This window comes from Bombina bombina, chromosome 6 (genome assembly GCF_027579735.1).
Source record: "Bombina bombina isolate aBomBom1 chromosome 6, aBomBom1.pri, whole genome shotgun sequence".
NCBI lineage: Eukaryota > Metazoa > Chordata > Amphibia > Anura > Bombinatoridae > Bombina > Bombina bombina.
In genome coordinates this window covers 4,554,383-4,580,527 of record NC_069504.1, presented here as the reverse complement: position 1 = coordinate 4,580,527, position 26,145 = coordinate 4,554,383, and the positions used below count along the sequence as shown (strand labels likewise).

Sequence of the window (26,145 nt, the reverse complement as noted above, 5' to 3'; positions counted from 1 at the left end):
GTAGCAGAGAGGCAGTAGGATCTGTAATATCTTTTGGGTAAGCAGAGACAAGCAAGTAACTACTCTTGGTAATTGTAGCAGAGAGGCAGTAGGATCTGTAATATCTTTTGGGTAGGCAGAGACAAGCAAGTAACTACTCTTGGTAATTGTAGCAGAGAGGCAGTAGGATCTGTAATATCTTTTGGGTAAGCAGAGACAAGCAAGTAACTACTCTTGGTAATTGTAGCAGAGAGGCAGTAGGATCTGTAATATCTTTTGGGTAGGCAGAGACAAGCAAGTAACTACTCTCGGTAATTGTAGCGGAGAGGCAGTAGGATCTGTAATATCTTTTGGGTAGGCAGAGACAAGCAAGTAACTACTCTCGGTAATTGTAGCAGAGAGGCAGTAGGATCTGTAATATCTTTTGTGTAGGCAGAGACAAACAAGTAACTACTCTTGGTAATTGTAGCAGAGAGGCAGTAGGATCTGTAATATCTTTGGTAAGCAGAGACAAGCAAGTAACTACTCTTGGTAATTGTAGCAGAGAGGCAGTAGGATCTGTAATATCTTTGGTAAGCAGAGACAAGCAAGTAACTACTCTTGGTAATTGTAGCAGAGAGGCAGTAGGATCTGTAATATCTTTTGGGTAGGCAGAGACAAGCAAGTAACTACTCTTGGTAATTATAGCAGAGAGGCAGTAGGATCTGTAATATCTTTTGGGTAAGCAGAGACAAACAAGTAACTACTCTTGGTAATTGTAGCAGAGAGGCAGTAGGATCTGTAATATCTTTGGTAAGCAGAGACAAGCAAGTAACTACTCTTGGTAATTGTAGCAGAGAGGCAGTAGGATCTGTAATATCTTTGGTAAGCAGAGACAAACAAGTAACTACTCTTGGTAATTGTAGCAGAGAGGCAGTAGGATCTGTAATATCTTTTGGGTAGGCAGAGACAAGCAAGTAACTACTCTTGGTAATTGTAGCGGAGAGGCAGTAGGATCTGTAATATCTTTTGGGTAGGCAGAAACAAGCAAGTAACTACTCTTGGTAATTGTAGCAGAGAGGCAGTAGGATCTGTAATATCTTTTGGGTAGGCAGAGACAAACAAGTAACTACTCTTGGTAATTGTAGCAGAGAGGCAGTAGGATCTGTAATATCTTTTGGGTAAGCAGAGACAAGCAAATAACTACTCTTGGTAATTGTAATAATAACCCCTTTCCACCAAGAACTAGACGATACATAGCTTGGGAGTCAACAACAACTATTTCTTCAACAGAACAAAAAAAAAAAACACTTTTTAAAAAACAGTCTCCCCTACAAGGGGTTTCCCAACTGAAACAGCAGGGAGTTTAAACAGTAACATACAGTTTAACATACATTTTAACCATTAGCCTAAATAACAATTCCTGCATAGTTCATAAGTGGAGAGGTTTGCCACAATGCTCCCCCAGAACCAAGCCGGCATACCCAGTCTGATCCCAACGGATTGGCTTGGGGAGGTCCGGAGGAGTGTTCACAGATCAAGGTTCAAGTTCAGTTTGTCTGGACAACCCGTTGACGTTGCCGTTTTGCTTCCCAGGTCGGTAATGGATTGTTAAGTCAAACGGCTGCAGCGCTAAACTCCAGCGCAACAGCCGGGCATTGTCTCCGGATACCCTGTTCAGCCACACCAACGGGTTGTGATCTGTAAGCAGGGAAAATTGTTGTCCATATAGATATGGCTGAAGTTTCTTGACGGCCCACACCACGGCCAGGCATTCCTTTTCGATGGCGGCATAGCTAACTTCTCGGGATAACAGTTTCCTGCTTAGGTAGGCCACAGGATGCTCGCTGCCATCAGCCCCAACTTGGCTCAGCACGGCTCCCAATCCAAACATAGAAGCGTCTGTATGGACGAGAAAGCGTTTAGTTGGATCCGGGGCAGCAAGGATAGGGGCATTTACGAGAGCGTTTTTCAGTTCTTGGAATGCTTGTTCACACTCTGGGCTCCAGGTAACAATCTTAGGAAGGTTTTTACGGGTGAGGTCGGTGAGGGGTTTGGCTACGGTACTATAATTAGGTACAAACTTCCTATAATAGCCTGCGGTACCTAGAAAGGCAAGCACTTGGGTCTTGGTACGGGGAGTGGGCCACTTGGCTATGGCCTCTACCTTGGCCGGTTCAGGCTTCTGCTGCCCGCTACCTACTCGGTGCCCTAGGTACTGGACCTCCGCCATCCCTATATGACATTTGCTAGGCTTAAGGGTTAATCCTGCCTCCCTAATGCGATCTAGGATCGCCCCTATATGGTTCAAATGCTCGTCCCTGGAGCTGCTAAATATAGCTATGTCGTCTAAATAGGCGCATGCGTACTCGTGGGACCCATCCAGTAGCCGATCTACCATTCGCTGGAAAGTAGCCGGAGCGTTCTTCATCCCGAATGGCATGACCTTGAATTAATACAGGCCAAACTGGGTGACGAACGCTGATTTGGGGATGGCATCCTCGGCTAGTGGGATCTGCCAGTACCCCTTACACAGATCTATGGTGGTGAGGTACTGGCCTCGAGCCATTTTATCCAGGAGCTCATCTATCCGGGGCATAGGGTAGGCGTCAGAGACGGTTTTATCATTAAGTTTCCGGTAGTCTACGCAGAGCGGGTCGTGCCGTCCCGCTTCGGCACTAGAACTACCGGCGAGGCCCAGGGGCTGTCCGAGTGCTCAATCACTCCTAACTGTAGCATCTCGCCAATCTTCTTCCGCATATGTTCTCTCACCGATTCTGGTATGTGGTAAGGAGGTTGACGCATGGGGAGGTGACCTGGGGTTTCTACCCTATGGGTGGCCAGTTGCGTATATCCAGGCACGTTGGAGAACGTATCTCTCTTTTCCTGCAGTAGCTCTGCTATTTGAGCTCGTTCCCGAGGACTTAACCGCTCACCCAATTGTACCTCTCCCAGACCTTCGTTCCGGTTCTTCAGGGCACAAATAGCATTCACCTACTCTGCGCATTCATGGTACGCCTTCTACATATTTACATGGAGCATGCGTCTACCGCCTGCTCCAGTACATGGGCCGATCACATTGGTGGTGTCACAGATTTGTTCCACTACCTTGTATGGGCCCTGCCAGGAGGCCTGCAGTTTATCATTTTTGACCGGTTTTAAGATTAGCACCTTCTGCCCAGTCTTGACAACTGCGGTCCCTGGCGCCGCTATCATACCAACGGCGCTGACGGGTTTGAGCCGCCTGAAGGTTGGAGCGGATGGTCCGAGTCAGGGCCTCCAGGCGCTCCCTAAACTCCAGCACGTATGGTACGATAGGAGTACCGTCACTAGTGACTTCCCCCTCCCAATGCTCTCGGATTAAGTCTAGGGGACCCCGTACCCTCCTTCCGAATAATAATTCAAAGGGAGAGAACCCTGTGGACTCCTGAGGTACCTCCCGGTAGGCGAAAAGCAAATGGGGTAGAAACCGCTCCCAGTTCTTCTGGGTATCCATGAACGTGCGGAGCATCTGTTTTAGTGTTCCATTAAACCGTTCACAGAGCCCATTAGACTGGGGGTGATAAGCGGAATTTACAATGGGTTTCACCCCACATGCTCTCTGTTACAGAAGCATTAGTTATTTTGTTGTGAAGAGCTTATTTCCCAGCAGCAATGCCTGAACCAGCAAGCCAGCGCCTAAGAAGGGCGCCAAGAAAACCGTAACAAGTATCATTTCATAAAGAGTTAACTCTTTTTTTTCAGCTTTTAGAAACTATTGCCTAAATACACGTTTGCTGGCCTCAGCTTTAAGTTTAGTGATAACCAATCCCATTGTCTAATCACCTCTGGAGCCAGACTGCTAATTGATAAGATGAACTTGTAAACTTGTTATCTTAAGTACTGTAATCCTATTGTGGCCTGTCAAAGGACAGTGCTCTCTATCTAAATGTGTGATGGGGGATTTTGTGCTTCCCCCCCTCTCCCCCTGGGAGTGCCCTGTGTGCATGTAACCTTAATAAAAAGCAGGCTGGGCATCCCAGTCCTGAGTTCTTGTTTGACCCTCAATCGCAGCGTTGACTCGTTTTTGTGGGCAGAAGGGTATCCTAGCTGTACTGCAGCTAAGGGAGATTATTCTATATTTGCGAGACTCATATAGAATACTATGGAAAGCAGCTTCTCCCCTCTTTAGCAATAGGGATCCAGGCTACTAAGCGGTCCATCTCTCAGCGAGACATTTGGCGGCAGCGGCGGGATTTTCCTGGATTTCCTAGGAGAGGTACAGAATGGATGGAGAGCGCTTTCGAAAAATTGAAGCGTACAACCCTAAAGGATTTACTTGAAAGCAGAGGGGGGTACGCCAGCAACCGGCCGAGGAGAGAGCTGATCGCAGAATTGACCGAACTGGATCAGAGCTTCACAATGGCGGAAACACCGACCACGATTAGTGACGAAAAAAACAGGATTGTTCGGGAAAGGCTCTCATTATACGGGCCGAACCCCTCCATGGAATTGGTACAGCAGTTGATGGCGGAGGCGGACGAGGATATACGAGAGACTCGAGCTCACAAACTCAACCTAGCGAACGCACACCGCAATGCTGAAGCCCCGCAGGTAATCATCCCTGTCGAAAATGCTGGGAGGCCCAAGATACCATATGCGGCATTTCGACCCTTCCTAGAGAGCTAGACAGGGATTGATGAATATTTGGCGGACTTCGAAAGGCAATGTGCCCTGCACCAGATTCCCAACAGAGAGTGGCCCACGATATTGTCTGGGAAACTATCCGGGCGAGCCCTGGAAGCCTTTCGTACTCTGGGTGCTGAGGAAGTGACACAGTATGAGCTAGTTAAGGAGACACTGTTGCGACGGTACGCTGTAACTCCGGACACATATCGCCGACAGTTTCGGGGCACGGAAAAGAAGCCTAACGATACCCATATGGAATGGGCGCACCGAATGCGGAGAGCGGCAAATCACTGGCTGAGCGGAAGTAAAGCGGTGACTGGTGAGGAAATTTTACAATTGTTTCTCTTAGAACATTTTTATAATGGCATGGAACAGCAAGGGAAGGAATGGCTGCGAGACAGGCGGCCTTCTACCTTAGAAAAAGCAGCCAAATTGGCCGATGAACATTATGACTCCCGTCTTCACGAACCCATGAACTACCGAGCTCCAGCACGGGTCGAACCCAGAGAGGTTTACCGTGCACCCCCTCGTGCTGAATTCCGAGCCCCGGTGCCCACAGGGCCCATCCGACACTCAGGACCACCCAATAACAGCTCTGAGCGTCCCAGACCGACTTGCCACCGATGCAAGCAACCAGGGCATTTCATGGCTAGCTGCCCCCTTAATACGCACCAGACACCCAGGAATTACAATTACCCCTCTGGGTCATATCGTCCGGCCCGGGCCCTCTGTGTTAACCAAGAGGCCCCTATGGAGGGATATGTGGGGCCGCTTCACGAGGCAGACCCTGTATATGCTGCCTCAGATAACCGCCAGCACCATCGGCAGAGGGTATGGCTCGAGGGGCGATCTACCGAGGGATTGCGAGACACAGGGGCTTCTATCACGCTGGTACAGAGTCATTTGGTGCCAGAGCACAAGCGATCCGGACAGACTGTGGCCGTTAGAGTGGCGGGGGGGGATGTGTACAAAATTCCAACAGCTAAAGTGCATCTTGATTGGGGAGCGGGAAAGGGGGCTGTGAACGTGGGCCTAATGGATATTTTACCTGCCGAAGTACTACTGGGCAACGATTTGGGCCCCATGACTTCTGCCTATGCTCCAGTATGCAACAACGAGGCGGACCCAGTGACTACACGGGCCCAAGCCCGGACGGAGCGAGAGCTCTCACCAGTGCGGGAGACACAGGTAAGACCTACCCCGACCTTGCCTGACAGGTTAGGCCCCATACTCTGGGACACCCCAGATGCTTTCGAGGCAGAGTCTAAGACTGACCCGACCTTACAAAAGTACCGGGAACGAGCAGAGACCAGAGGGGGCGGGGCAGATAACGAAACATTCTTATGGGAAAAAGGGAAACTATACCGCTGGACAGAGAAAAGGGGACAGCGTAGGCGACAGCTGGTAGTGCCCCACAAATACCGTCAAGAAATCCTCAAAATAGGCCACGACATCCCCTTAGCAGGCCACCTAGCCGTAACCCGTACCCTACACCGCATTACTCACACGTTCTTTTGGCCAGGGGTGCACGCTGACGTTAGAACTTACTGTAACACCTGCAATGTGTGTCAACGAGTAGGAAGGCGAGGCGATCACCCTAAAGCCCATCTAGTAAATATGCCCATTGTAGAGGAACCCTTCAGCCGGGTTGCTATTGACCTAGTGGGACCACTGGCTACCCCTAGTCCCTCCGGTAAGCGCTACATTCTTACCGTAGTGGACTACGCTACCAGGTACCCAGAGGCTGTCGCCCTATCCAACATACAAGCGGATACGGTAGCGAATGCACTAGTACAGGTGTTCTCCCGGGTAGGATTTCCAAAAGAAATCCTATCCGACCGAGGCACCCAATTTACGGCTGAATTGACCCAACAACTCTGGCAGGTTTGCAAAATTAAGTCCCTCCTGAGCTCCCCATACCACCCCCAGATGAACAGGCTGTGTGAGAGGTTCAATGGGACCCTCAAGCAAATGCTCAAGACGTTCACTCAGGAATACCGAGACTGGGAACGCTTCCTGCCGCACCTCCTATTTGCTTATCGGGAGGTGCCCCAGGAAACGACAGGGTTCTCTCCCTTCGAGTTGCTCTACGGAAGAAAGGTACGGGGACCCCTAAACCTGATCCGGGAGCACTGGGAGGGAGAGATGGAGGCTGACGGTGTCCCCATTGTGCCATACGTGCTGGAACTCAGGGACCGAATGGAGCAATTAGCCAAATCCGTGCGGGCTAATCTCCAGTTGGCCCAGAGAAGACAGAAAGTATGGTACGATCGGGGGGCCCGAAAGAGAATCTTCACCATAGGACAAAAGGTGTTAGTACTTAAGCCGGTGAAGACAGACAAATTGCAGGCGTCCTGGCAGGGTCCCTACCAGATCATAGAGAAAAGGGGAGACACCACTTATGTGATAGCTAGCTGCCATGACAACAATCTTAGAAAGACATTCCATGTAAACATGCTCAAGGAATATTTTGAGCGACCAGAGAACGTGACGGCCGTATGTTGTTCCCCTCAGGAAGACCCCGACAGTTTACCCATTCCAGACCTATTAGAAAAGAGTCTCCCCACAGGTATAGTGGCGCAGGTTCAGATAGGGGACCGACTTAGCCCCACTGAAAGGGAGCAGCTCAACCAACTCCTCCAGTCCAAACACCTCACCTCCCCGAAGCCAGGGTATACTACTTTAACCACCCACCAGGTAGATACTCCGGGACAAGCTCCCTTGCGCCAGGCTCCGTACCGAATCCCTGAAGCAGTTAGGACAGGAATGAAGAAGGAGATCGATGAGATGCTCCAGCTCAGGGTAATTGAGCCCTCCGATAGTCCCTGGGCCTCCCCAGTTGTCTTGGTGCCCAAGAAAGATGGGACCAGCCGGTTCTGCGTAGACTATCGGAGGCTCAATGAAAATACCGTGACGGACGCTTACCCTATGCCCAGGGTAGACGAGCTACTCGATCGTATAGCCAGGGGAAATTACCTGACCACTATTGACCTCTGCAAAGGTTACTGGCAGATTCCCCTGGCCCCGGAGGCTATCCCCAAGTCGGCATTCGTCACCCCATTCGGCTTATATCAGTTTAGGGTAATGCCGTTTGGGATGAAGAATGCCCCAGCTACATTCCAGCGCTTGGTGGATAGGCTCCTGGATGGCTTCCAGAGTTTTGCTTGCGTCTACCTGGACGACATAGCGATCCACAGTGAGTCCTGGGAGGACCACTTAGCTCATGTGGGAATAGTTCTGGATCAGATCCGGGCTGCTGGCCTGACTCTGAAGCCAGAAAAATGCCACTTTGGGATGGCCGAGGTACAGTACCTGGGTCACCGGGTGGGGTGTGGAAAGCAGCGACTAGAGCCGGCCAAGATAGAAGCTGTCGCCAATTGGCCCACCCCCATCACTAAGACTCAGGTCCTAGCCTTCCTGGGCACGGCAGGGTACTATAGACGGTTCGTACCAGACTACAGCACACTTGCCAAACCCCTGACTGACTTGACCAAGAAGAACTTACCTCGACCGGTCCTGTGGTCTCCCCACTGTGAAACGGCTTTCCAGGCTCTCAAAAATGCTCTAATTAACGCTCCTGTCTTGGCGGCCCCAGCCCTTAACAAACGTTTTATCGTCCATACAGATGCTTCCATGTTCGGGCTGGGAGCCGTCCTCAGCCAAGTAGGCGAAGATGGAGGAGAGCATCCAGTTGCCTACATCAGCCGGAAGTGTTTGGCTTTGGTGTGGGCATTAAAGAAATTGACTCCCTATTTATATGGTCAGGAGTTCACTCTGGTCACCGACCATAACCCGTTGGTGTGGCTGAACCGGGTCTCTGGAGATAACGGCAGGCTATTACGTTGGAGCTTATCGTTGCAACCCTTCAATTTCACCATTACTTACAGACCTGGGAAACAGAATGGTAACGCCGACGGGTTGTCCAGACAAACCGACCTCAGCCCCGCATAACCAGCGGTCTGGACAGCCTTAGTCTGCCCCGAAAAGGGGTCAGACCGTGTCTGCCAGAGTGTTCCACAGAAAGGGAGCACTGTTACAGAAGCATTAGTTATTTTGTTGTGAAGAGCTTATTTCCCAGCAGCAATGCCTGAACCAGCAAGCCAGCGCCTAAGAAGGCCGCCAAGAAAACCGTAACAAGTATCATTTCATAAAGAGTTAATTTTTTTTTTCAGCTTTTAGAAACTATTGCCTAAATACACGTTTGCTGGCCTCAGCTCTAAGTTTAGTGATAACCAATCCCATTGTCTAATCACCTCTGGAGCCAGACTGCTAATTGATAAGATGAACTTGTAAACTTGTTATCTTAAGTACTGTAATCCTATTGTGGCCTGTCAAAGGACAGTGCTCTCTATCTAAATGTGTGATGGGGGATTTTGTGCTTCCCCCTTCTCCCCCTGGGAGTGCCCTGTGTGCATGTAACCTTAATAAAAAGCAGGCTGGGCATCCCAGTCCTGAGTTCTTGTTTGACCCTCAATCGCAGCGTTGACTCGTTTTTGTGGGCAGAAGGGTATCCTAGCTGTACTGCAGCTAAGGGAGATTATTCTATATTTGCGAGACTCATATAGAATACTATGGAAAGCAGCTTCTCCCATCTTTAGCAATAGGGATCCAGGCTACTAAGCGGTCCATCTCTCAGCGAGACTAAGGGTAACCGTAACACTCTCCACAACTGGTGGGTCATCTTGGCCGTAAACTGGGTGCCCCGGTCCGAAATAATCTCCCGGGGAAATCCCATGCGGGAGAAGATTCTGATGAGGGCATCCGCCACGGTCTCGGCATGAATATTAGCCAGAGCCACTGCCTCGGGATATCGGGTGGCATAATCCAGGACCGTGAGTATATACCTCTTCCCCGAGGGGCTCGGCTTGGCTAGGGGGCCAATGAGGTCCACCACCACTCGACTAAAAGGCTCCTCTATTATGGGGAGGGAGTGTAACTTTGCCTTATATCGGTCTCCTCTTTTCCCTACTTGTTGGCAGTTGTCACACGTCTGGCAATACTGCCTAATATCTTTGGTGATCCCTGGCCAAAAGAAATTCTGAGTTAGGCGGTGCTTCCTCTGACTAACTCCTAGGTGGCCTGACAGCGGAATATCGTGGGCAACCCGTAGCAGTTCTCGTCTATACCTCTGAGGTACTATTAACTGCTGAACGGACAGGGGAATAGATCCAGCCACTATCTTCTCTGCATACCTGTACAGTAACCCCTTGTCCCAACCGTACCTCTCTCCTTCCAACCCCGCCTGATTCTGGTCTACCTTATCCCTATATACTTGCTACGAGGGGTCAGTGGCCACTTCGCTACCAAACTCTAGTGGAGGGGCCCAAGAGACATTAAGGGGGTGATTGCTTACCTGAGCCTCAGAGTGATCAGCCAGTGCGTTGGTGCGGGCCTGTTGTCGGGTAACCACGGGCAGTGCTGCTTGTGGGGAGGTTTGGGGTGCAAACGCTGAAGTCAGCTCCCCTAAGTCGTTGCCCAAAATAACGTCTGTGGGCAAATTTTGCATAAGGCCCACTTCTACGTTCCCCGACCCTGCTTCCCAATCCAAGTGTACTTTGGCCGTGGGAATCTTGTAAATGGCTCCCCCGGCCACCCGGACAGCTACACAGTCTCCGGTGAGTTGATTGGTGGAAACTAAATGTTGCTGGAGCAAGGTTATGGTGGCCCCAGAGTCACGCAGCCCTTGGACACGTCGGCCCTCTATATAGACCACCTGGCGGTGGCTTTGTAGGTTGTCCGAAGCGGCCTGTACTGGGTTTACCTCGTGTAAGATGCCCAAGGGTTCCTCGTGGAAGACTGCAGGTTGGGTCTGTAGTCGGGGCTCGTTCTGGTAGCAGTGTACAGCTGCCTGGTTGTTTGACAAGTTGTTCTGGTTGTTCCAGGTGGATCGGTTCTTGTTCCTGGGACAGTCTCTCTGAATGTGCCCTTGTTGGTTACAAAGATGGCAACGGATAGCTGATCGAGCCTGGTATCGGGGAGGGGGTGGGTAGATTCCCCCTCCAGGATGGGGTAGCAGAGGTGTGGGACCTGCAGTGGGGGTTGGGGTGACCCCAATACTGGAGCGTTGCTGCGTTCGTTGAGCTCTCCGAGCGTCTTGGTATTCGTCGGCCAAGGTCGCTGCAGTATGTACCGTGCACGGTTTTCGATCTCTCAGCCAGTTTTGCAATTCAGTGGACACCCCTTGGAAGAATTGCTCCATCAACAGGAGTTGTAAAAGGTCTTCCAACTGGGTGACTTGGGCTGCCTGCAACCAGCCTTTAGCGGCCCTGGTTAGCCGGTGCGCCCACTCAGTGTGGGTATCTTTCTCCAGCTTCTTCAGGTCTCGGAACCGCTGTCGGTATGTCTCCGGGGTAATAGCATACCTAGTCAGGATGGCCTGTTTTACCTTCTGGTAGTCCCTGCTGTCCTCATCTGGTATGATGCGGTAGGCTTCAGCAGCCCACCCGGATAACTTGCCAGCCAGTAGGGGAACTTGGTCAGCGGTACTAATATTATGCAGTTGGCATAATCGCTCAAAGTCCTGTAGGTACCCATCGATATCCTCAGTGTCGGTATGATCCTTGAATGCGTGGTAGGTAATCTTAGCTTTCCCTGTACCAGCACTGGAGTGTACTGGTAGCCCCTCTCCTGGTCTCGGGGTGGTTTGTCGGGTCACCGTCATGTACTCATGTACGTCTGCTGATGTCCGTGTCAGGAGCTCCTCCGAATGGGGTAGCGGAAAAAAAGCCATCCGGGTCCGCATCTCTTTTTGGAATTCAGTTTCATTGTTCGCCATGGGTACGGCCGTACCTGCTACCCGGTCTCCCTCCATGAGCTCTGCAATCAGCCTTGCTTTGGTTTTATTGCTGGCAATAATTCCTCTCGCCTCCAGTAATTCCTTCAATGCAGTTCTCTTTAGTCTGGTATAATCTGTCCCCATTCACCGTCTGTTCATATACATCACATGTCCTACGACTTGCTGTGCGGTTTGAATCCCGTCGCTTGCCACCAATTGTAGCAGAGAGGAAGTAGGATCTGTAATATATTTTGGGTAAGCAGAGACAAACAAGTAACTACTCTTGGTAATTGTAGCAGAGAGGCAGTAGGATCTGTAATACCTTTTTGGTAAGCAGATACAAGCAAATAACTACTCTTGGTAATTGTAATAATAACCCCTTTCCACCAAGAACTAGACGACACATAGCTTGGGAGTCAAAAACAACTATTTCTTCAACAGAACAAAAAAACAAACACTTTTTAAAAAACAGTCTCCCCTACAAGGGGTTTCCCAACTGAAACAGCAGGGAGTTTAAACAGTAACATACAGTTTAACATACATTTTAACCATTAGCCTAAATAACAATTCCTGCATAGTTCATAAGTGGCGAGGTTTGCCACAGTGTGTATCTGGCTGCTGGTGCTACTCTCTGATTGGTTCTTACATGGTCTGTGTGTGTGTCCGGCTGCTGGTGCTACTCTCTCTGATTGGTTCTTACATGGTATGTCTGTCTTTGTGTGTGTGTGTTTTAAGGCTGCTGGTCAATCTAAAACAGCAGCAACGGAGTATGATGTGTTTTTTATTGGTAAGGAAAGTTGTACAAACATTTACATTAACAAAATACAGGCTCCTTTTCGTAAGAACAGATACATGGGCTATAGCTATAGAGAACCTTAGAACAGATACATGGGCTATAGCTATAGAGAACCTTAGAACAGATACATGGGCTATAGAGAACCTTTGAACAGATACATGGGCTATAGAGAACCTTTGAACAGATACATGGGCTATAGAGAACCTTTGAACAGATACATGGGCTATAGAGAACCTTTGAACAGATACATGGGCTATAGAGAACCTTTGAACGGATACATGGGCTATAGAGAACCTTTGAACGGATACATGGGCTATAGAGAACCTTTGAACGGATACATGGGCTATAGAGAACCTTTGAACAGATACATGGGCTATAGAGAACCTTTGAACAGATACATGGGCTATAGAGAACCTTTGAACAGATACATGGGCTATAGAGAACCTTTGAACAGATACATGGGCTATAGAGAACCTTTGAACAGATACATGGGCTATAGAGAACCTTTGAACAGATACATGGGCTATAGAGAACCTTTGAACGGATACATGGGCTATAGAGAACCTTTGAACGGATACATGGGCTATAGAGAACCTTTGAACAGATACATGGGCTATAGAGAACCTTTGAACAGATACATGGGCTATAGAGAACCTTTGAACAGATACATGGGCTATAGAGAACCTTTGAACAGATACATGGGCTATAGAGAACCTTTGAACAGATACATGGGCTATAGAGAACCTTTGAACAGATACATGGGCTATAGAGAACCTTTGAACAGATACATGGGCTATAGAGAACCTTTGAACGGATACATGGGCTATAGAGAACCTTTGAACGGATACATGGGCTATAGAGAACCTTTGAACGGATACATGGGCTATAGAGAACCTTTGAACGGATACATGGGCTATAGAGAACCTTTGAACGGATACATGGGCTATAGAGAACCTTTGAACGGATACATGGGCTATAGAGAACCTTTGAACGGATACATGGGCTATAGAGAACCTTTGAACGGATACATGGGCTATAGAGAACCTTTGAACGGATACATGGGCTATAGAGAACCTTTGAACGGATACATGGGCTATAGAGAACCTTTGAACGGATACATGGGCTATAGAGAACCTTTGAACGGATACATGGGCTATAGAGAACCTTTGAACGGATACATGGGCTATAGAGAACCTTTGAACGGATACATGGGCTATAGAGAACCTTTGAACGGATACATGGGCTATAGAGAACCTTTGAACGGATACATGGGCTATAGAGAACCTTGGAACGGATACATGGGCTGCAGCTACAGGGAACCTTGGAAAGGATACATGGGCTGCAGCTACAGGGAACCTTGGAAAGGATACATGGGCTGCAGCTACAGGGAACCTTGGAAAGGATACATGGGCTGCAGCTACAGGGAACCTTGGAAAGGATACATGGGCTGCAGCTACAGGGAACCTTGGAAAGGATACATGGGCTGCATCTACAGGGAACCTTGGAAAGGATACATGGGCTGCAGCTACAGGGAACCTTGGAAAGGATACATGGGCTGCAGCTACAGGGAACCTTGGAAAGGATACATGGGCTGCAGCTACAGGGAACCTTGGAAAGGATACATGGGCTGCAGCTACAGGGAACCTTGGAAAGGATACATGGGCTGCAGCTACAGGGAACCTTGGAAAGGATACATGGGCTGCAGCTACAGGGAACCTTGGAAAGGATACATGGGCTGCAGCTACAGGGAACCTTGGAAAGGATACATGGGCTGCAGCTACAGGGAACCTTGGAAAGGATACATGGGCTGCAGCTACAGGGAACCTTGGAAAGGATACATGGGCTGCAGCTACAGGGAACCTTGGAAAGGATACATGGGCTGCAGCTACAGGGAACCTTGGAAAGGATACATGGGCTGCAGCTACAGGGAACCTTGGAAAGGATACATGGGCTGCAGCTACAGGGAACCTTGGAACGGATATACACGTGATTAAGGTGTGTGTGTGTGTGTGTGTGTATATATCTATATATCTATATATCTATATATATATATATATATATATATATATATATATATATATATATATATATATATATCTATATATATATATCTGATCAAACAGACGGTCTCCGTTTTGCATAGAGATCCAAGAACAGCCGGCACACAGGTTTTTATCAGCAATCCGTTTTAATGTGAAAGAGAAACCAGACGTTTCGGCTCTACCACAAGCCTTTTTCAATGGTTTTCAAACCGGATGTATCAAACAAAACACAAACCTACACCTTAAATACCCACCCATCCCCATGTGAGCACCAATCACCATACAAACCTGAGCCGCACCCTCCGGCACATAGTAAAAAACCGGGGCTTCACAATACAGCTGATTCTGAACAGACGCGGCGTGATGTTTACACTGTGTCTCCTTGGATACCTGGTGCTCTGATGACTCTCTGCGGCGCTGTTTGCGTGATGACGTCACGCTGCATCTGTTCAGAATCAGCTGTATTGTGAAGCCCCGGTTTTTTACTATGTGCCGGAGGGTGCGGCTCAGGTTTGTATGGCGATTGGTGCTCACATGGGGATGGGTGGGTATTTAAGGTGTGGGTTTGTGTTTTGTTTGATACATCCGGTTTGAATACCATTGAAAAAGGCTCGTGGTAGAGCAGAAACGTCTGGTTTCTCTTTCACATTAAAACGGATTGCTGATAAAAACCTGTGTGCCGGCTGTTCTTGGATCTCTATGCAAAACGGAGACCGTCCGTTTGATCCGGTTCTTATTCATTCTATGTATGCTTTGGCTGAGCACCAGGTGGCTGTGAAGTTAAAGTGTGTGCCGTATCCTCCTGCTGATAGATAGATATATATATATATATAACTAACATATACTATAATTAACATATAACTATGTATCGAGGGTCAACACCAGATGAAAGATGCCCTTAATACGGGAATAGCAACGCACGAACCCAGTTAATACACTTAACAGGGAAAATATACAAAATCCTTCTCTCCTGGAACAGGCAAAAGAACAATCCAAAGTAGCAATTCCCCCCCCCCAAACATGAGACCAAGCTCCATCTTGAGGGTAAACAGGAATCAGCCAGAGCTGTGTGTTTATTGTTCTTAAATACACATTTTTACACATTAGTACCACCCACAGGGTTTTGTAAAACAACCAATAAACACATACAATACTCTCAGACACTCCCACACAAAATCCTCCCCTCTGCCTGTGATACAATTACCTTACACAATGGTTGATACAATTACCTTACACAATGGTTGATACAATTACCTTACACAATGGGTGATGCAATTACCTTACACAATGGGTGATGCAATTACCTTTCACAATGGTTGATGCAATTACCTTACACAATGGTTAATGTAATTATCACAGGCAGAGAAATACAGTTCAATTGCCATGGAGCCAAAGTATTTAGTTATACAAAAGGGCTACATGACATAGCTATTGGGGTATCACTGTTCAAATAGGGCAAGTACTGAATGACCCGGCTTTCGTGTTTTTGCAGTGTAAAAGCAAGCGTCTCAACATGGGGCCATAGTCTAAAGGCAGCAGACGGGCAACCAGGCTCCTCCAATGCACAGTGGCGAGATTGGTCTCGTCACATCTCTCCCCTTTTCCAAACAGACTAACAGGGTATCTGACCTCCTGCTGGTCAGTGCCCTGGTTAGTCCAGCAACCCACCCACAAAACACAATCAGCAGTACAGCCCACCCACAATAAATGGTCACTACACCTGGGTAGAGGAGAAACTTGTCCAGGTGCCTCACTACGGCTTTGTGGGGGACTGGTACGCTGAATTGGTGGGTTGCGAGGTGGGCAGAGACCAGCTGTACTCTGCCCTGGTGCCAACACTACCACGGAAGTAGCCTGGTGGGAGCCTGGTTGCTGGAGGGGGAGACCGACTGTCTCCCCTTTGGATACATAGCTGTGCTGCTGGAGGGGGAGACCGATCGTCTCCCCTTTGGACAAAGCACCATGCTGCTGTGGGGGGAGATCGACTGTCTCCCCTTTGGCTAAACAGCCCTGTTGCTGGGGGACAGGACCGACTGTCCCTACCCCCTGTGTTGTAAGTGCAGAGACCACGGTCCCATCTGCACGGTTGTGGGGCTTACTGTCTCCCCCTGGTGTGTTAAGCTGCCGCTGGGGAGAGGGGGTAACAAGCTCCTCTCCCATACATACTTCCAGCTGCTGGGGAATGGAGACTGGGCTCCCAATACCCTGCATCTCACTCTGCTGATGGGGGACAGGACCAACTGTCTCTGCCCCCTGTAACTCAGCCTGCTGCTGGGGAATGGAGTCTGGGCTTCCAATTCCCTGCAGGACCGGTGGAGAGACCTCGCTCCCATCTCCACCGGCCACCTGGGGTCCTTCCCAGTAAATCTCCACAATATCTTCCCAGCTGAACTGATCTGGGTCTGTCATCTTGCTGTCCTGCTGAGCCTTCCCAATGGAGTGGAAGAGATCTCGGTAGTCCTGCTCCAGTTCCCACTACAGGGTTGCTAGGTGAGCCAGGTCTTGCTCTACCTCATGGGGGTCAGCCCAGTCATGCCTAGCCTCCCTCTCGTGGAAAATGTCCTGAAGTCTGGTCTGCGCATGGCTCCCAAAGTCAGGCTCTGCAAAGGACTCCCATAACAAGCCAGGACCATCAAACTCCTCTCTGTCTGGCTTGTCATGCTCGGCTGTCCAGGGTATATACTATGCCATATACCACCAGAGCGCCTGATAGGCATCCTCCAGCCATAGCTCCTGCCATACCCGGTGCTCTAGTTCCTTCACCCATTCCTCCAGGGGCTGCTCTCCCAGGAAGGGCATCCGCAGGGCCACTTGCTTCTGCAACCGCTGCTCTTCACTGGGGAGACTCTTACCCTGCTGGTATTGTACATTATCCAGGGCCTGGTACCAGATGCCTTTCCTTAATGCATCCCGGCCATTCAGGTCCTCCTCCTCATATAACACTGCTGGTTCCATTCTGTTGCTTTTAGGGTCGCTGTACTGGGACATGCGTTGCCCCCAACTTGTAAATCCACGGATTTGTAGTTGCTCTTCTGGGCGATGAGGACAATCCTGTTGCTTGCCACCAATTGTAACGGTATAACCCTGATATCGAGGATCAACACCAGATGAAAGATGCCCTTAATACGGGAATAGCAATGCACGAACCCAGTTAATACACTGAGCAGGGAAAACACACAAAATCCTTCTCTCCTGGAACAGGCAAAAGAATAATCCAAAGTAGCAATTCCTCCCAAACATGAGACCAAGCTCCGTCTTGAGGGTAAAACAGGAATCAGCCAGAGCTGTGTGTTTATTGTTCTTAAATACACATTTTTACACATTAGTACCACCCACAGGGTTTTGTAAAACAACCAATAAACACATACAATACTCTCAGACACTCCCACACAAAATCATCCCCTCTGCCTGTGATGCAATTAACTTACACAATGGTTGATACAATTACCTTACACAATGGTTGATGCAGTTACCTTACACAATGGTTGATGCAGTTACCTTACACAATGGTTGATGCAGTTACCTTACACAATGGTTGATGCAGTTACCTTACACAATGGTTGATGCAGTTACCTTACACAATGGTTGATGCAGTTACCTTTCACAATGGTTGATGCAGTTACCTTACACAATGGTTGATGCAGTTACCTTTCACAATGGTTGATGCAGTTACCTTACACAATGGTTGATGCAGTTACCTTACACAATGGTTGATGCAGTTACCTTACACAATGGTTGATGCAGTTACCTTTCACAATGGTTGATGCAGTTACCTTTCACAATGGTTGATACAATTACCTTACACAATGGTTGATGCAATTAACTTACACAATGGTTGATACAATTACCTTACACAATGGTTGATGCAGTTACCTTACACAATGGTTGATGCAGTTACCTTACACAATGGTTGATGCAGTTACCTTTCACAATGGTTGATGCAGTTACCTTTCACAATGGTTGATACAATTACCTTACACAATGGTTGATGCAGTTACCTTACACAATGGTTGATGCAGTTACCTTACACAATGGTTGATGCAGTTACCTTACACAATGGTTGATGCAGTTACCTTACACAATGGTTGATACAATTACCTTTCACAATGGTTGATGCAGTTACCTTTCACAATGGTTGATGCAGTTACCTTTCACAATGGTTGATACAATTACCTTACACAATGGTTGATGCAGTTACCTTACACAATGGTTGATGCAGTTACCTTACACAATGGTTGATGCAGTTACCTTACACAATGGTTGATGCAGTTACCTTTCACAATGGTTGATGCAGTTACCTTACACAATGGTTGATGCAGTTACCTTTCACAATGGTTGATGCAGTTACCTTTCACAATGGTTGATGCAGTTACCTTACACAATGGTTGATACAATTACCTTACACAATGGTTGATGCAGTTACCTTACACAATGGTTGATGCAGTTACCTTACACAATGGTTGATGCAGTTACCTTACACAATGGTTGATGCAGTTACCTTTCACAATGGTTGATGCAGTTACCTTACACAATGGTTGATGCAGTTACCTTACACAATGGTTGATGCAGTTACCTTACACAATGGTTGATGCAGTTACCTTACACAATGGTTGATGCAGTTACCTTACACAATGGTTGATGCAGTTACCTTTCACAATGGTTGATGCAGTTACCTTTCACAATGGTTGATGCAGTTACCTTACACAATGGTTGATGCAGTTACCTTACACAATGGTTGATGCAGTTACCTTTCACAATGGTTGATGCAGTTACCTTACACAATGGTTGATGCAGTTACCTTACACAATGGTTGATGCAGTTACCTTTCACAATGGTTGATGCAGTTACCTTACACAATGGTTGATGCAGTTACCTTTCACAATGGTTGATGCAGTTACCTTACACAATGGTTGATGCAGTTACCTTACACAATGGTTGATGCAGTTACCTTTCACAATGGTTGATGCAGTTACCTTACACAATGGTTGATGCAGTTACCTTACACAATGGTTGATGCAGTTACCTTACACAATGGTTGATGCAGTTACCTTTCACAATGGTTGATGCAGTTACCTTTCACAATGGTTGATGCAGTTACCTTTCACAATGGTTGATGCAGTTACCTTTCACAATGGTTGATGCAGTTACCTTTCACAATGGATGATGCAGTTACCTTACACAATGGTTGATGCAGTTACCTTACACAATGGTTGATGCAGTTACCTTTCACAATGGATGATGCAGTTACCTTTCACAATGGATGATGCAGTTACCTTACACAATGGTTGATGCAGTTACCTTACACAATGGTTGATGCAGTTACCTTTCACAATGGATGATGCAGTTACCTTTCACAATGGATGATGCAGTTACCTTACACAATGGTTGATGCAGTTACCTTTCACAATGGATGATGCAGTTACCTTACACAATGGTTGATGCAGTTACCTTACACAATGGTTGATGCAGTTACCTTTCACAATGGTTGATGCAGTTACCTTTCACAATGGTTGATGCAGTTACCTTTCACAATGGTTGATGCAGTTACCTTTCACAATGGTTGATGCAGTTACCTTTCACAATGGTTGATACAATTACCTTACACAATGGTTGATGCAGTTACCTTACACAATGGTTGATGCAGTTACCTTACACAATGGTTGATGCAGTTACCTTACACAATGGTTGATGCAGTTACCTTACACAATGGTTGATGCAGTTACCTTACACAATGGTTGATGCAGTTACCTTACACAATGGTTGATGCAGTTACCTTTCACAATGGTTGATGCAGTTACCTTACACAATGGTTGATGCAGTTACCTTACACAATGGTTGATGCAGTTACCTTACACAATGGTTGATGCAGTTACCTTACACAATGGTTGATGCAGTTACCTTTCACAATGGTTGATGCAGTTACCTTTCACAATGGTTGATGCAGTTACCTTTCACAATGGTTGATGCAGTTACCTTTCACAATGGTTGATGCAGTTACCTTTCACAATGGATGATGCAGTTACCTTACACAATGGTTGATGCAGTTACCTTACACAATGGTTGATGCAGTTACCTTTCACAATGGATGATGCAGTTACCTTTCACAATGGATGATGCAGTTACCTTACACAATGGTTGATGCAGTTACCTTTCACAATGGATGATGCAGTTACCTTACACAATGGTTGATGCAGTTACCTTACACAATGGTTGATGCAGTTACCTTACACAATGGTTGATGCAATTACCTTTCACAATGGTTGATGCAGTTACCTTTCACAATGGTTGATGCAGTTACCTTTCACAATGGTTGATGTAATTATCACAGGCAGAGAAATACAGTTCAATTGCCATGGAGCCAAAGTATTTCGTTATACAAATGGGCTACATGACATAGCTATCTGGGGTATCACTGTTCAAACAGGGCAAGTACTGAATGACCCGGCTTTCGTGTCTTTGCAGGGGAAATGCAAGCATTTCAACATGGGGCCATAGTCTAAAGGCAGCAGGCGGGCAACCAGGCTCCTCCAATGGTTTGAGTGTGTTTTCACTGTTGTGCTAGTAGTTAGAGATGCCAGTGATTTTATGGCATGAGCTGATAGAGGTTATGGTCTGCTGGTCCTGACGTAACACAGTAAGTTGATACATAAATAGTAATCTCAGATATTTTTAGTTTACTTTTAGGTTTATGTAAAGTGAGTTAAATTTTTGTCCAGAACTGATTTTGTTATTTTACTTACAGATGTCCTCAAAGGAGTCTGATTCTGTGGAAACGTTTTCAGAGGATCACAAGGAGCAATTGGCTCAATATCGACAACTAATAAGTGAGCTTAAGGAGCTGATTCGGCGGAAAGACCTTGAGATCGAACAGAAAGATGCTCAGCTAAAGGTTTGTGCAGGGATTTGTATCTCAGAAGATGGGAAGACTGTCTGTTGTCTCAGGACCAGAGCACGCACTTGTATAGAGACACATTGTGCAAGATTAACCCTGTTCCCTTGTCAGGTAGCCAGGGGAGGTTTCTGCTGGGTACATTACTTTTGTACATTTTATTAATGTAATCTGGCAAACACAGTGCTCTTATCCTTACTATAAGTGCTTTCAGTTTATTTTACTCACAACCTGTGTCTCAGTGCAAACTAATTTACCATCAAAAAATAGCAGTGCATTGTTAGAAAACATAGAATTTGATGGTAGATAAGAACCAAAAAGGCCCATCAAGTCTACAGATATTACATGTTACTTATTACTTAGTATAGCCTTATGCATGTCCCATCAAGTCTATACATATTACTGTTACTTATTACTTAGTATAGCCTTATGCATGTCCCATCAAGTCTACACATATTACTTGTTACTTATTACTTAGTATAACCTTATGTATGTCCCATCAAGTCTACACATATTACATGTTACTTATTACTTAGTATAGCCTTATGTATGTCCCATCAAGTCTACACATATTACATATTACTTATTACTTATTAATTAGTATAGCCTTATGCATGTCCCATCAAGTCTATACATATTACTGTTACTTATTACTTAGTATAGCCTTATGCATGTCCCATCAAGTCTACACATATTACTTGTTACTTATTACTTAGTATAACCTTATGTATGTCCCATCAAGTCTACACATATTACATGTTACTTATTACTTAGTATAGCCTTATGTATGTCCCATCAAGTCTACACATATTACATGTTACTTATTACTTAGTATAGCCTTATGCATGTCCCATCAAGTCTACACATATTACATGTTACTTATTACTTAGTATAACCTTATGTATGTCTCATCAAGACTACACATATTACATGTTACTGTTTCCTTAGGATAACCTTATGCATGTCCCATCAAGTCTACACATATTACATGTTACTTATTACTTAGTATAGCCTTATGCATGTCCCATCAAGTCTACACATATTACATGTTACTTATTACTTAGTATAGCCTTATGCATGTCCCATCAAGTCTACACATATTACATGTTACTTATTACTTAGTATAACCTTATGTATGTCCCATCAAGTCTACACATATTACTGTTACTTATTACTTAGGATAGCCTTATGTAGGTCCCATCAAGTCTACACATATTACATGTTACTTATTACTTAGTATAACCTTATGTATGTCCCATCAAGTCTACACATATTACATGTTACTTATTACTTAGTATAGCCTTATGTATGTCCCATCAAGTCTACACATATTACTGTTACTTATTACTTAGTATAGCCTTATGTATGTCCCATCAAGTCTACACATATTACATGTTACTTATTACTTAGTATAGCCTTATGCATGTCCCATCAAGTCTACACATATTACATGTTACTTATTCCTTAGTATAACCTTATTCATGTCCCATCAAGTCTACACATATTACATGTTACTTATTACTTAGTATAGCCTTATGCATGTCCCATCAAGTCTACACATATTACATGTTACTTATTACTTAGTATAGCCTTATGTATGTCCCATCAAGTCTACACATATTACATGTTACTTATTACTTAGTATAACCTTATGTATGTCCCATCAAGTCTACACATATTACATGTTACTTATTACTTAGTATAACCTTATGTATGTCCCATCAAGTCTACACATATTACTGTTACTTATTACTTAGTATAGCCTTATGTATGTCCCATCAAGCCTACACATATTACATGTTACTTATTACTTAGTATAACCTTATGTATGTCCCATCAAGTCTACACATATTACTTGTTACTTATTACTTAGTATAACCTTATGCATGTCCCATCAAGTCTACACATATTACATGTTACTTATTACTTAGTATAGCCTTATGCATGTCCCATCAAGTCTATACATATTACATGTTACTTATTACTAAGTATAACCTTATGCATGTCCCATCAAGTCTACACATATTACATGTTACTTATTACTTAGTATAGCCTTATGCATGTCACATCAAGTCTACACATATTACATGTTACGTATTACTTAGTATAGCCTTATGTATGTCCCATCAAGTCTACACATATTACTGTTACTTATTACTTAGTATAGCCTTATGTATGTCCCATCAAGTCTACACATATTACATGTTACTTATTACTTAGTATAGCCTTATGTATGTCCCATCAAGCCTACACATATTACTGTTACTTATTACTTAGTATAGCCTTATGTATGTCCCATCAAGCCTACACATATTACTGTTACTTATTACTTAGTATAGCCTTATGTATGTCCCATCAAGTCTACACATATTACTTGTTACTTATTACTTAGTATAGCCTTATGTATGTCCCATCAAGTCTACACATATTACATGTTACTTATTACTTAGTATAGCCTTATGTATGTCCCATCAAGCCTACACATATTACTGTTACTTATTACTTAGTATAGCCTTATGTATGTCCCATCAAGTCTACACATATTACATGTTACTTATTACTTAGTATAACCTTATGTATGTCCTATCAAGTCTACACATATTACATGTTACTTATTACTTAGTATAACCTTATGCATTTCCCATCAAGACTACACATATTACATGTTACTTATTACTTAGTATAGCCTTATGTATGTCCCATCAAGTCTACACATATTACTTGTTACTTATTACTTAGTATAGCCTTATGCATGTCCCATCAGGTCTACACATATTACATGTTACTTATTACTTAGTATAACCTTATGTATGTCCCATCAAGTCTACACATATTACATGTTACTTATTACTTAGTATAACCTTATGCATGTCCCAGCAAGTCTACACATATTACATGTTACTTATTACTTAGTATAACCTTATGCATTTCCCATCAAGACTACACATATTACATGTTACTTATTACTTAGTATAACCTTATGCATGTCCCAGCAAGTCTACACATATTACATGTTACTTATTACTTAGCATAACCTTATGTATGTCCCATCAAGTCTACACATATTACTTGTTACTTATTACTTAGTATAACCTTATGCATTTCCCATCAAGACTACACATATTACATGTTACTTATTACTTAGTATAGCCTTATGTATGTCCCATACAGTCTACACATATTACTGTTACTTATTACTTAGTATAACCTTATGCATTTCCCATCAAGACTACACATATTACATGTTACTTATTACTTAGTATAGCCTTATGCATGTCACATCAAGTCTACACATATTACATGTTACTTATTACTTAGTATAGCCTTATGTATGTCCCATCAAGTCTACACATATTACATGTTACTTATTACTTAGTATAGCCTTATGTATGTCCCATCAAGTCTACACATATTACTGTTACTTATTACTTAGGATAGCCTTATGCATGTCCCATCAAGTCTACACATATTACATGTTACTTATTACTTAGTATAGCCTTATGTATGTCCCATCAAGTCTACACATATTACATGTTACTTATTACTTAGGATAGCCTTATGCATGTCTCATCAAGTCTACACATATTACATGTTACTTATTACTTAGTATAGCCTTATGCATGTCCCATCAAGTCTACACATATTACTGTTACTTATTACTTAGTATAGCCTTATGTATGTCCCATCAAGTCTACACATATTACATGTTACTTATTACTTAGTATAGCCTTATGTATGTCCCATCAAGTCTACACATATTACTGTTACTTATTACTTAGTATAGCCTTATGTATGTCCCATCAAGTCTACACATATTACATGTTACTGTTTTCTTAGTATAGCCTTATGCATGTCCCATCAAGTCTACACAGATTACATGCTACTTATTACTTAGTATAGCCTTATGTATGTCCCATAAAGTCTACACATATTACATGTTACTTATTACTTAGTATAGCCTTATGCATGTCCCATCAAGTCTACACATATTACATGTTACTTATTACTTAGTATAACCTTATGTATGTCCCATCAAGTCTACACATATTACATGTTACTTATTACTTAGTATAGCCTTATGTATGTCCCATCAAGTCTACACATATTACATGTTACTTATTACTTAGTATAGCCTTATGTATGTCCCATCAAGTCTACACATATTACATGTTACTTATTACTTAGTATAACCTTATGTATGTCCCATCAAGTCTACACATATTACTGTTACTTATTACTTAGTATAGCCTTATGTATGTCCCATCAAGTCTACACATATTACATGTTACTTATTACTTAGTATAGCCATATGTATGTCACATCAAGTCTACCCATATTACATGTTACTTATTACTTAGTATAGCCTTATGCATGTCACATCAAGTCTACACATATTACATGTTACTTATTACTTAGTATAACCTTATGCATGTCCCATCAAGTCTACACATATTACATGTTACTTATTACTTAGTATAGCCTTATGTATGTCCCATCAAGTCTACACATATTACATGTTACTTATTACTTAGTATAGCCTTATGTATGTCCCATCAAGTCTACACATATTACATGTTACTTATTACTCAGTATAACCTTATGTATGTCCCATCAAGTCTACACATATTACATGTTACTTATTACTTAGTATAGTCTTATGCATGTCCCATCAAGTCTACACATATTACATGTTACTTATTACTCAGTATAGCCTTATGTATGTCCCATCAAGTCTACACATATTACATGTTACTTATTACTTAGTATAGCCTTATGTATGTCCCATCAAGTCTACACATATTACATGTTACTTATTACTTAGTATAGCCTTATGCATGTCCCATCAAGTCTACACATATTACATGTTACTTATTACTTAGTATAGCCTTATGCATGTCCCATCAAGTCTACACATATTACATGTTACTTATTACTTAGTATAGCCTTATGTATGTCCCATCAAGTCTACACATATTACATGTTACTTATTACTTAGTATAACCTTATGTATGTCCCA

The 26,145-nt window shown here is 44.6% G+C and overlaps 1 protein-coding gene across 1 annotated transcript in view; it reads left to right on the top strand.

The window, feature by feature from the left end:
* Positions 1–26,145, top strand: part of LOC128662505 (myosin-3) — a 143,562-nt gene that overhangs the window by 20,102 nt on the left and 97,315 nt on the right. The window contains exon 3 of the mRNA XM_053716284.1: positions 20,982–21,128. Coding sequence (XP_053572259.1) covers positions 20,982–21,128 — 147 coding nt within the window. The remainder of the gene's footprint in view (positions 1–20,981; positions 21,129–26,145) is intronic.